Here is a 13,947-nt window from a genome sequence, read left to right as displayed (position 1 = left end):
AGAAGTTCTAGGTAAAGAGCTGAGAGATGGAAAACGAGTGGCATATTTTCTTTTTATCTCCCTGTCAACTTTATTGAGTAATAATTGACAAATGTAGTTGTACAAAAAAAAAAAATACACACACACACACACACACACACACACATTTTTCTTAATGTTCTTCAGGAGAAAAAAGCTTCAGCGTTGCTAGTTGTCAGTGATAATGATAGCAGATATTTTTATGTAATTTACCTCCTTGGCGTTGGTTTACATACCACACACATATACAATATGATATGTAGACATACACGTATATGTTCTATATACACATACACACATGTAACACATATGATTTAATTCTTTTCGTGGATGGGGAAAATGAAGCAGAGAGGTTAAGTAACTTGCCTGCAACTCACACAGCCAGTAAGCAGCGGAGCCAGGCTTCCATCCCAGGCCATTGAGCTTGTGCTTTTATCTGCTCTGCTTACTGCACCAACGGTGCTGGCGTAAGAAATAATGCTCCATCAGTAGGCAGAACGTTTCCGTTATTCAAGATGAATAAGTTCCAGACTTCTACTGTACAAAGTTCTGCCTATAGTTAACAGTACTGCATTGTAAACATAAAAATTTAAGAGAGTAGACTACGTTATTCTTACCACAATAAAATAAAATTTAAAAAAAAGAAAACAGATAATACTCAAAATTAATTGGTGTTTCATAATTCTGATAAAACTCACCTCCATGTGCCAATTCTCCCACAGTTTAGGAATTGATAATATGGTGTTCTGATGATATATATATATACATATATATATAAGTAAACACATATATATGTGTTGTATTTTAAGTATTCTGATTTATTTTGTCTCCCTCCAGTCTTTACCTTCCCTACTTTCTTTAATTGGATTCTTTCCATGTATTGATTTCCCTTTTCTTATCTTTTCAGTGCCTGGGAAAATTCATGAGGAAAAAAATTGTCTGTATGGGGCTAATATTTCAGTAGAGAAGCCAGATAAACAGGAAAAACACATTATGTAAATTATGAAATATATTTGTACATATAACATAAGTGGGTATAAAGAAAGAAAAGTAAGGAGGATCAGACATGCCAAAGAGCCAGCCGAAGGAAAGGGGGCTGCACTTGTAAATATCAGCCTTAGGTTAGGCCTAATTAAAAGGGAGACATTTAAGCAAAGACTTGAAGAGGATGAGAAAATGAACCACACTGATATGTTGCTTGAAAACCTGTGAGGGGCCAGTGTGTTTGGAGAGGAACAGATTAGGGGAAGAGTAGTGTGATGTGTGATTTGAGAAGTAGAAGGGTAGCCAGATCACAAGGGGCCCTCTCTAGGTCATGGTAGAAACTTTTACCCAGAAAGAAATAGGGAACCACTGAGAATTTGGAGCAGAGGAATGACATCATTGACATATGTTTGTAAAGAGTCATATTCTGTGTTGATAACAAAATATAGGGGCCAAAGACAGAAGGAGAGAAATAAATTAGGAGGCTCTGTGATAGCAGTGAAGTGGTGAGACGTGCCTGGACTGATGAGCTAGTCGAAGGATTTAGAGGTAGAAGTACAAGCGGCATTAAGAATGACTCCAAGGTTTGTGGTCTGGACAACTGGAAAAATGGAACTTTGACAGAAACTTGTGGCCTTCCTCAGAGATTTGGGAAAGACTACAAGTAGAATAAGTATATGTTGGGAAAAAAGGGAGGATCAAAAATTTGAACATTTAAAATTTTAGGAATCTATTATACATCTGACTGGCAATAGAAAGGGACAGTTGGATCTACAGGACCGAAGTTCAAGGAAAAGATTTGGGCTAGAGATATAAATTAGGGATTGTCAGCATATACAGGAAACTGACCAAAATCACCAAAGTATAAATAAAAGGCAAGCAAGGTATGGGTCCAGGGATATTCCAATGTTAAAAGGTTAAGGAGAAGAAATCCAGAAAAGGAGACTGAGAAGAAGTGAAAAGTGAAATAGAAGAGAACAGCGAATGAGATCTACCAGGAGCCAAGTGAAGAAGGGACATTAACTGCTCCCAAGGCAACTTTTAACTTCATCAGCATCAACTGTTATTCTTTCATGATTCCGATTTTTTGCTTAATTACAATGCATGACTTTCTTTCATTCTGCTTTGATTTTACTTTCTATTTGTTGTTTTGTCTCTTCTCATGCTCTGCTGCCTTCCTACCAGTAGTTTCATGCCCATATTTTAAAGCCATAGTAATAAAACATGGAACACACAAAAGCCAAGGGTTACATACTCAAAATACATGTGAATCTACTAAAAACACTCGCCCCCATTTTGATTTAAACAAAATAACCATATTTAATTAAAATAACCTACTTGAAGAACGCAATTAACAGGTTCACCATTATGATGTATTGCACGAAGAGGTAGACAGCTTGGAGAAATGGAGTAAGAAAAGAACCAGGAGGACAGGATGGATTGCTTGAACAAACTAAAAAAAAAAAAGAATTTAAAATAATGAGATAAGATGAATCATGGACCTATGTCTATAAGCAAATATTTAGCACATTAACTTAGAAAAATATCGTATTTTTTTCTATATGTTTAAGACTCAGATTATTATTTTCCAGATTTTCTTTTTACTCTGAATATCTACAAAAGTTCAATTTCTGCATGATGATGAAATCTTCTACGCACCATCTATTTCTGAAGCGTAGACTTCTCCATACATCATCCAGTATGGCTCAAACACAATATCTCGAGCAAGGCTCCAAGATGGAGGCTCCTGTGGAGAAAGGACGGCCTTGCGTGCCACCCCGAAGCTCAGCAGGACTATGGCCATTATGATCACAATGTAGAACATGTTTGCTGTCTGTAAAAATAGTACAGCACAACCAGAATTTTATCATAGATTTGAAACTTAAATCAAACACTAGCAACCATCATAATTACACCTGCCAGTCACAAGACTGTCTAGTCATTGATCAAAATGCCGTAGTCCATGAATAGCTAGATTTCTTTGGCTCAAGCACTTTCATGTCTCTGCACAGAATGTGTTTCACATCATTGGGTTCTTTAGAATAACATAGATTTGTCAACAGTAGAGAATCTATCCTTCTTCTTTCTTTTTTTTAAGAAGTAATGAAATGCGAACAACATTTGATTAGCTAATATCCAATTTTTTACCAATTGCGCTAGGGATTAGGAAAGGGGGAAAATAATAGGGATACTCAAATTAGTAAAATGGCTCCTTATTCCCACAATTATCTTCAAGAACTGATTGGAGCCTGAGAAATGGATCTGGCAAAGAGTCTGCTGGAGAACTCCAAGCTACTGAACACCCTGATGAAGTAAAAGATCCTCAAAACAAAAAAAGGTGTAAATATCAACTATGAAATGATGTTTGCTAAATCCAGTGGTTCATAACACCCACTCAGTCTGTATTAAAGATAAGCCTTATTATTATAGTGCATAATAGAGAACTGTTTATAGAACACTGACCTTTATATTATAATTTTAAAGGCCTTTTTAAATAATTTTACTTACTAAATGTACATCAATTCAACCCATTTGTGCACTGTGGCAGAGACAACTAATCCATGAGTATTCTATGAGCTTAGTCTTCCTTCCATGAGATTGGGGCCATGTGACCTATTCTAGCCCATGGGCTGTAGAATGACAGTGACTTGAATCACTTCCTGTGCTAAGCAGACAAAAGCCATTTGACTTTCTCCATCCCTCTCATTCCCTGTCATAGGAGACCTTAGAAGGCACACGCTGACACTGCTATGTCAAAAAATGGAAGGATTCTGGATCCCTGAGTCACTGGGTAGAGGATGGCCCCCATGAGCATTCATCAGGCTTTGCATTAGGGAAAAATGAACTTGTGCTAACTCAGAGATATATTGGTTACCACAGCATAAACTATCTCATTAATAACAGTGTCACCAAGATCAGAAAAAAGATTGCTGGTCTAAGAGAAAACTGTAAAGAAAAATCTATCTTTGGAATCCTGGAGGTTCTCTCTTTTCTGTTCTCTTCCTTTGTTTCAACACTACCCTTCCTTCTCAAGAAATTGCCAGTGAATATTCTAGGAAAAAAAAGTAAAGATGATCTTGAGATACTGTACTTCCTAGCACATGGATCTTAGGTCCTATGTAAAACCAGTTGGACAAGGCTAATACCATTACACAGTGAGTGTCAATGACAGACAGAGCCAGATGGCCCAGGTGAATCCTTGCTCCCTTACTTATACCCTTGGGAAATTTACCTAACCTTCATTTTCTTGTATATAAAATATGAACAATAATAGCACCTATCTCATGAAGTTGTTTTGAAGAGTAAATGAGTTAAAATATACAAAGTACTTAGAAGTGTGTGGCCCATAGTACTCACTATTTAAGAGTGCAATGGAAATGAAGAGATAAAAAGATAAATCAATATCTTAGTAGAAAATACAAATCTGGCCCTTGGGAATTACTGTGCTGAGACAAATTTGATTCAATCCCATCTGGCCCTTACCCCAAAATGGTAAAATGAGGATCCTAATCAACTACCCAATATGCTATCCAAGGACATTTGTTAAATATGAGTTTGTAGTTATAAGGAAAGCAGTGATGAAATGATCTTCCTCTCTGTGCTTCTGTAAATAATTTCAAAAGTTAAACTACTGACTGTGAATCATGAAATTAGGCAGAAGCGTTAAAAAGAACATCAGAATATACTAGCAGACTGGACTCACCATTTTTGCTATCATGGTCACATAGGGACCTGCATGTTGGTTCACAGCAAAGAAGTCCAAGAGCCGTGAGAACCAGAATATGATGTCGATGCAGTAGAGAAGTCTTCCCACCGTGTGGAAAGGAGGGTCACCCCACCGAAGTCCGAAACCTATCAAAAACAGGCCAGTAGCCACAGTTTCCATCAGGTTCCAGTACTCGCTAATCCATACCTTTACCTTTTGAGTGAACTTCCCAGGTTCTGAAACACAGACCTAAAAGAAAAAAGAAAGAGAGAAACTTAAAGAATGGGGTATAATCCAAGAGTCTCACTGGTAATCATCTTCTTTAATATAGCAACTGCTCATTTAAAGAGTGATTTGAATCCCAACAAATCTTAGATCACAAGGGGATTTTGTAGACTTAAGTTATCCTCCCGTAATGAATTATTTAAATGATTCTGTAAATATATTTTAATGTCACTGTTAGTGCTAGCCAGCTATTTGAAAACTCAAACAGAAGGGATTGTTTTTTAAGATAGTTTTTCTAGCTTTCATTAATCCTAAACTAACACAGGGAAATATCAAGACATTTTAAAATGTAATAGTGCAATGGATCTACATAGCTACAATTCCATTTCATGAGGTATAGACAAGTGCAGAGAAGACTGGTTTGAAACCAAGGAATTCTATAATCTGATCCTTTTACTGCTTTTTAGTGATTTGTTGACAAATTACTCAAATGTGATACTAGAATTCAGTATTATAAGAAATTGTCCTACAACAGAATATCAGACAACTGAAATGTAAAATAGTAAAACTATTTTCCCTGAAGCATAAAAATGGTAGAATTCAGATAATGTTTTTCTTCTGAATTGTTTTCTGTAATCCATAAATTGCACGATAGTACCTAGCAGACAAAATGGGTATAATTACTGAGAATACATTTTCTTAGTATATAATGTTGGTCATCCTAGCTCTAGGAGAAAATCGATGTATGTAAATGCATAGATGCAGAGATACGCAGACATTGATATCTAAAACAGTCTAAGTCGTAACTGTATGTGATCACAGTTATTATTGCATGGGAATGGGAATTTTTTTAAGTGACTCATTGCAAACTAAAAATGAAAATTTTGTCTTGTTTTGTTTCTTAGACTACTTGCCCCAGAAGGATTTTCAGCTTCAATTTTCAAAGGTATGTAGTAGGCTCTATCAAAAGCTATAAATAAATTCTTTACATATATACAACTTTGACCATTTACGTGCCACTCTGTAAGGTGAACTGATAATATGCAAGCAATGCTAGGCTATGAAAATTAAATCTCACAAGTTAAAAATAAACCACTTGTGGGAAATCGAACAGTTAGAGGGGCTAATAACAATTAGACAACATCACTCTAGGACTGATAAACTAAGATGTCCTCAAAAACAACTACTTTCAAAGAACAGCAACCAGCAGAAAGTACCTGGCCAGGAGAAAAGATTACGATCAGAGATTTTCCTTTAAATACCCTTCCTGCAGCAAGCAAGTCAGGATCAGCATCGTCCTTCTCACCCTTGCCCTTGACCTGTCCCTTTTCATCACCATAGTCTAGAACACTTCTAGGAGATATGCGTAGAACAACAAAGGTAGAAGGGATAGCTCACCTCCCGGACTTTCTCAATGGCATTGGTGAAGATGTAAATGATGACGAGCCACTCTTGCACACTGGGCTGAGGCTGCATCTCCACCAGCACAGTGTACGTGAACAGCATGAGAAATGCCAAGTATGCCATCTGTCAGAGGGACACACATTCCCTGAACATGAGTGATAGTCATAATGGAGGAGGCCAAGCACACGTGAACCGAGCTGACATGAACTTCAATGTAATAACATGAAATTACAACTGGGACCACCTTCTGATTGTTGATGACCTAACTGAAAACACACACACACACACACACACACACACACACACACACACACACACACACAAGAAATCACAGTTTTCTATTCTAGGATTGACAGGAATAAAAATCACTGCTCTCAAATGCATGAGAAGGGGTCACTGTCTCATCCTGTTAGCAAAACCCTGCACATTCCAGCATGGGTACTTTCAGGCTAACAGCAAGCCAGGAGAGAATCACGTGCCTTCCCCTTCCATTTAAACAGAAAACATATGCCAAGCTCACCAAATGAGTAGAATTAGTTTGTGCAAATCATGGCATTTACTATCACTGGAAGTTTTATTTTAAACTGATTAAATATTCTGGTTAGTGGAAAACTATTGTCCAACTGAGAGTCCTTGTGATTAAAGACTGCTGATGTTTTTATCTTCATTGCTACTACTCAGCTTGACACATCGTGGACATTCAAGAAATGTATGTTTAATTATTGTGTATATTAAACCTAGAGTTCCAAACACAGTAAACCTAGAGTTAAAACACAGTAAACAGACACACAAATATACATGGTAATAATAGCTTTGTAATCTTTAACCTTTTTATCTTTTTAAGATATATTCCCAGAAGTAGAATAGCTGAACATACACATTTAAAACTGAGACACATGTTGCTAAATTGCCCGCCAGAAAGGCTTTACCAGCTTGCATGATCACCAACAAGGCATGAGATGGTACAGCCCTTCAAATGCATGAAACTAGCTGATCGACACTTGTATTTAAAATCCCAGATCAATGGAGAGAAAAATGGGTGTGGATATGTGTGTGTTCATTCTCACAAGAATTGTATTATTTTAACTTGGATCCCTATGTCTCATATCTTTTGGAAATCTACAAGTTTCATCAGTCTACACAGAGAATGGCTGAAACCACTTCTCATTATACAACAGTACCACTGTATACAATAGGTGGTATTTCAGGCAGGCATATAGAGTGTTACTACCTATGAGTTAGAGTTGTAGTAGAGAACCATATAAGGAAGTTAAGGTAAATTCTATTAATTCTATGCTTCCCTAGGTCTATGTCTCAAAATCTGGGTATGTTTGATGACCCCTTAGAGATATAAATTAATAAATTTGTTCCATCAAACAGACATTTTTTATACTTTAGTCATTGGCTTCACGGTAGCCAGATATGAAAACACTGTAGATATTGGTGGTATTGCTTCTGACTTTTTTTATTTCTTTCCAATTTCTAAAAAAGATCTAAAAATATTTACATTTTTGCTTTTTCTTCACAACATTTATAACGACACTATTTCAATAAAGCACACACACCATAGCCTAGCAATGTGATAGACACTAAAATGTCTGTGCCCAAAATCTGTCAAGATGTACAGATCTGGATGGATTATTTGTTCTATTTGTTAGAGATTTTTGTTGTTGTTGTTCTATTTGCTTAGCTTTGCTCCTGTCTCTAAGAGTTCTTAAACTGGAAATAATTTGACTACTTTTTTCCCAATGACATGACTATGGTTAGAATTCACTCAGAGCTACAATCAGAGTCTCTGGGAATTTTGTAGCATATTCACAAAAATGGTGAAACTTCATTCTTTGAAAAGAGATTTGATTTTTGAACATAGATGAGAGTCACTCAGAGCTATGTACTTATTCAATAAATATATGAAATAAGTGTATGGTTGGGCAAGTAAATATTTTAAAATATATTCAGATAAATATCCTTTTATAGTTATAATTAAATGTTTTAGAAATACAAAATCTAGGCCATGAGCAATTTAACTATAGCAAAGAATTAGAAAAATAATGCTATTAAATAAACACGAAAAGCACTCAATACATTTCAAGTACTGTTAGTTCACACTTTCTCTGTATCTCTACTATCCATAACGGATTTAGTATTTGTTTCAAAAATTTAACATCTACAATTTTTATTGTCCTCTATATATTTTTAAGCATATGTATTAAAAATAAACAAAAAAAAAAACCTCTTTTTTTTGTCCCTGTTATACGTTATTCCTACAAAGAAAAATATCAACTGAACCACTGATATTTTTGCCCAAAATAGGGAAAAGAATCTACCTATCACTTTAATTCCACAATCACCGTGGTTAATTTTATTATGCCACAAAGCTTCAAATGCTCAGTCCCAGCTTAGTAATGGGAAGCACTCAAGAAAGAAGAAAATGCTTTTTCTTTCACTCCCATAGTAGGATCTGTTCTAATTTTTACATGCCTCCCTCTAAGCTTTCCTATCTCCTTTATCATTCCCATTTTTTTAGCTGCATTTCTACATTTTATCACAAGTTGGCAAATCAGGCGTATCATTATCAATGTTATCATTAGCTATTAACTATCACAAATTGTTTCAATAAAACCAACCGTGTAAAACCAAAACTTGACAATTGGAGCACTGTAGAACTCATAGACTTTCCTGGTCAATGGAAGGCTTTGGGGACCACTCTTTAAAACAAAGTGCTGATCGTCATCTAGTTTCTCATCAGGACCCCTTTCCATATCACGGTCTTTCTGTAAAATAAACATATAAACATTTATGGGCTTAACTAAAATATTGACATTTGCAAATATCAAAAAACTCATAATTATATATAATAAATATTAGAAATTACACTAGCCTATTCTCTCCTTGTTTCTGGCCAATCTTCTTGCTACATCATCCTACACACTGGAAACAAAATAATTTTCCTAATAGTCACATCACCTTGATACTCTGGTTATATACGTTCACTGGCTCACCATTACCTACAGAATAAAACACATATTCCTTCAAAGAATATACAAGAGTCTCCAGGATCTAGCCTCACTCTGCTTTTCCAGTCATACCTGCAAATATTCCCTCCGCGTCTCATGTCCACCATAACCTGGATTCTAGCCAAACCATACAATTTATGATGCTTGGCATAAGCCTTACGTTTTCTCCCTCTGTGCCTTTAGTCTTTCTTCCCACTAAAATGCTAGTTCCTCTCTCCATATCCTCAAGTCACAGTTCAAACACTGCCTCAGTCGTGAAGCTGACTCTAGTCCCTAATCCTTACCCACTGACTCCCAGTGAGACAAGTCCTCTTTTTCCTCCAGTTTATCCCTTCTGCCATCTCACTATAATTTGTTCCTAAGAAAGCTTATGTCATCAAAAGTCATGCTTTCAAGGAGCTAGCAGCTAAACTTTTCATAGCAAAGTTATTTTGCCAGTGGAACTATCAGGCTTAGAAAAAGAAAGAAGGAAGCAGGGGAAGGGAGCAACAGAAAGAAGGAGGGAAGAAAGGGAGAGGAGAGGAACACATACATACCCAAAGAGTCATAATAGTCAAAATATTTAACTGATCTGGCTGAGGTAATTAACCAGTTAGAACAAATGCTCAACAATCACAACAGATACCAGCCATAAAAACAAATTTATATTATTTTTCATTAATATTTATCAAATATTTTAAAATATTATAACAAATATCTCATAAGTGCAAAAGCACATCAGACAAGATGCTTTCTAAAGATGCCTCTTTAAATATTAAGTTCCAGAGAAGATGTTTACTCACAGTAAATGACTTTATAAGCAATGATCCAAGTGAAAATATAAAAAGCAAAACATAAGTACAGACAGCAGACTGGAGACTCCTAGTGAAGATGGATTACATGAGAAGTAGCAGAAGTTACCCATGAAAAAGTATATACCTGGGAACTCAAGTAAAACTTTTCAATCACGGAAAATAACAAATATACAAATTTGTGGAGTAGAACAGTGATGATCAATGCAAATTCTAAACCTGCATCATAATTAAAGATTTTCAAGAATATGAGGCATTCTGTATCGTAGCTTTAGAGAAATAGTAAGTCTGTTACTCTGCTATTTAGAAAGCAATAGGAAAAGTTAAGCAGCTGTCAAAATAATAAAGTCTTTGATTTTGGCTTTGAGTCAATAATGGGATGTTTTGCTTCATCATATATGGGTGTTAATTAGATCTATCACACATACTGTATACCTAGTCATACCATAATGTGATTAAGATTGTTAAATAAAATATTAAATAAACTTTATGTGTGTGTATGTTTGTGTGCAGCCAATACCATGAAAACTCAGTTTACTATAACATTGCACCAACCTTATAAGCATTTTCTTTGGTATTGCTGGGGTTCTGGTCACCATTATACCTTGTAAACTGGAAGTCCTGGGATTGGGGAACATGTGACATCTCTGCTTTGCTTTTAAATTCCAATGTCAAAATGGTGGGTGGTAAAAGAATGCTTATGATGATCTTTAAAAGAAAACAAAGCAAAATAAATAGTAGTGGTTACACAAGGCACAAGTACTATTTAAATAACAAAATTAAGATTTTAGTGTATGTAAAATATCAGACCCATCACCAATTTATTTGATATCCTGATACTATACATACATTTTAACTCAACAATTCCAATTCTAGAAGTGTCTCCCTCAGAAATACTCATGAACTCAAGCATGTGTGGATAGAGATGTTCATTGTAGGGTTATTTATAATAGAAAAAAACAGATGTAAACTTAAATGTCCACCTATAGAGGGATAGCTGGTGTGGGACGACCTAACAGTGGAGTACTATACAACCATTAAAAAGACAAAGGCAATTCTGAATATTATGAAAAAGTATCTAAGTTACATTGTTAAATGAAAAAAGCAAGTTATAGAACATTAGAGTGTGATCCCGTTTTTGTAAAAAAAAGAAAATTAAAATAGATATGCATACACATATATGCATTTAAGTTTTTTAAATATGTACATCCATAGTTTCACCTTCCTTGGTTTCAGTTACCAATGGTCAATCATGGTCCAAAAATATTAAATGGAAATTTCCAGACCTAAAAAATGATGTTTTAAATTCTGCGCTATTCTGAGTAACATGATAAAATCTCATAACATCCCACTCCATTCCCCTGGGGACATGTATCATCCTTTGTCCAGCATATCTATGCTGTATATGCTACCCACCCATTAGTCACTTAGTAGACATCTCAATTATCAATCAGATCGACTATCTCCATAACCTACTGCTCTTTTTCAAGTAACTCTGATTTTACTTAAAAACAGCCCCAAAGCACAAGAGTAGTAACGCTGGTGATTTGGATACGTCAAAGAGAAGCTGTAAAGTGCTTCCTTTAAGTGAAAAGGTAAGTTCAGTACAATAAGATATTTAGAGAGAGAGAGAGAGACCATATTCACATAACTTTTATTATAGTATATTGTTATCATTTTTATATTTTGTTATTGTGGCTAATCTCTTACCGTGCCTAGTTTATAAATTAAACTTTATCATCAGTATGTATGTATAGGAAAAAACATGGTATACATAAGGTTCAGTACTAGCCATGGTTTCAGTCACCCACTGGGGGTCTTATTCCCCCCCATGGATAAGGGGGGACTATTGTATTATACTGTTATTTATCCCAAGGGGCAGGGCAATGAAAGTATTATTTTTTAATGAGCATGTTGCTTTAATAATTCTTTAAAGCCATTAAGTAGATAGTATCACATAAACATTAAAATCATATTATAAAATCAAAATATAAAAACATACCAAGTGTCACCTTTTGTTAGATCCTCCTCCCATCCTACACAAATATTTTCTCTGCCAGTAAAACCCAAGAAAAGTATAGACCTGGACATCCACGATGTTTTCATTATATTGCTTTCATTCATTAACTTATTTATAGTCTATTCAAGAGTTTTTATCTTCAACTTCTATGGCCCTTTAGGGTAAAGAGTTCAGAAGATTTACTAAATGTTGTGAAACCAATTTGCTGAACACTACCTCTTTCAAGGCTAAAATTAGGCCTTAGTATTCTCAGATTCAGTGAACAAAAATAAGATTAACTCTGACTATATGCCATTCATGATTAAATAACTGGTCATATTCTTGTCAACATTCTTTTTTTTTTTTTTTCATGCCGAAATGGCCTTTTATTTTATTTTAAAGCTTGATCTTCTGTGAAGGTCCTCTGGACTTTCTACAGTTCTGACAGGGATTTCTTGAGTGTTTATTTTCTTTCCAGGTGTAGAACCCAAAATATATGCAGTCTTCTAGGTCTGAAAACATAGTTCCCAGGCACAACAATAATATTACACTAATTCCTAGCCCAGTTCCTGAAAAGGTTCCACATTCTGTTGCCCTTGTCCGTTGCAGCAACTGGTTTGTGAAAAATTATTCAGTAATATCAATATCCCATTTCCAAAAGATAGGTGGGAGCCTACTACCCGAAAAGCATTTAAATGAGTTTTCTCTTCCACATAACCGTATAAGGTCTTCCTCCAGTCTTCATCTACGTGGAACTAGTCTAACCAGGATATCTTACAGTTCTTTGAAGATGTGTTCCCAAAACTCATAAGCCACAGATGAATTAGCATCTGTACACAAAGAACAGTATAGTTTACTGCAGCTCAGAGATTTTAAGTAGCTAATTACGCCGTCTTTGTCAACTCACTATGTTTTGGGGCAAAACATTTTGTCTTGCTTCACTTAAGTGAAGTTTGTAGATATAAGGTATATAAGGAGCAAAAGGTTATTAAGCTCTTAGTATTAGGGATTTTTTAGTAAACTAAACTATGTACGGGACACAGTTATGGGGGAAATTATTTCTCACTTTCAGCTATCTATACCCCATCTCACTCTCTGAACATTTAAAAGGAGTTATTGTTAGACCTTGTGTAGCTATTCACAACTCTGCTTCATGACTTCCAAGGCTAAAATCGAAAACAAATCGAAGAACTTCTAGAAACAATTATTGTTTCTCTGATATTTTTAAAGAAGAACCTATATGGAATAATTTTTTTATTGGTTTTCCTCTTATTTCTGAAGTCTCATTAGTAGAATTAAAATGTGCATATATATATTACATATATTTATCTTATATTTTTTATTTCTTTGTGTTTCTATACTGTGTTCACCAAAAATATGTTTTAAGGAGAGTCATTTTATTTAGGACACATCATATTTTTTAGAACTCTAGGAAGAATAAAATTAAAATATAAAATATAGTTTTATGTAGTTCTTAATGCTCATGTTGTCTATCCCTTTATTCATTTTCATAATCACATATACTTCTTAAGCTTAACCATAACCTAACCAATAATAAATTAAATAAAATTAGCAATTTCTGTTGTTTTGCTCATTCAGTGAGCAGGTGTTTCAAGCAGCTTTAGGCTTGATGTCAAAGTTAAATGTCTTTAGTAGTTAACTAAATTACTCTTGACAATTCGAGTTGAGAGATGAGGCTAAAGTGTAATAGAATAGAAGTATTTGGAGGCAGCTTTATAAAACTGCCATATATTCTCTGAAACACCTGCTCACTGAATGAGCAAAACAACAGAAATTGCTAAT

At 35.1% G+C, this 13,947-nt stretch overlaps 1 protein-coding gene across 8 annotated transcripts in view; it reads right to left on the bottom strand.

Moving 5' to 3' along the window:
- Window positions 1-13,947, bottom strand: part of TRPM6 (transient receptor potential cation channel subfamily M member 6) — a 164,160-nt gene that overhangs the window by 44,749 nt on the left and 105,464 nt on the right. For all 8 annotated transcript variants that reach the window (XM_023521944.1, XM_023521943.1, XM_023521946.1 and 5 more), the window contains 6 exons: window positions 10,701-10,853; window positions 8,965-9,111; window positions 6,332-6,460; window positions 4,706-4,957; window positions 2,662-2,836; window positions 2,341-2,455 (listed from right to left, as the gene is read on the bottom strand). In XM_023521944.1, the coding sequence (XP_023377712.1) occupies window positions 2,341-2,455; window positions 2,662-2,836; window positions 4,706-4,957; window positions 6,332-6,460; window positions 8,965-9,111; window positions 10,701-10,853 (971 nt within the window). The remainder of the gene's footprint in view (window positions 1-2,340; window positions 2,456-2,661; window positions 2,837-4,705; window positions 4,958-6,331; window positions 6,461-8,964; window positions 9,112-10,700; window positions 10,854-13,947) is intronic.

Source organism: Pteropus vampyrus, unplaced genomic scaffold (genome assembly GCF_000151845.1).
Source record: "Pteropus vampyrus isolate Shadow unplaced genomic scaffold, Pvam_2.0 Scaffold324, whole genome shotgun sequence".
Classification (NCBI taxonomy): Eukaryota; Metazoa; Chordata; class Mammalia; order Chiroptera; family Pteropodidae; genus Pteropus; species Pteropus vampyrus.
The sequence above is the reverse complement of the archived record's forward strand: the minus strand, read 5'-3'. Positions and strand labels throughout refer to the sequence as shown.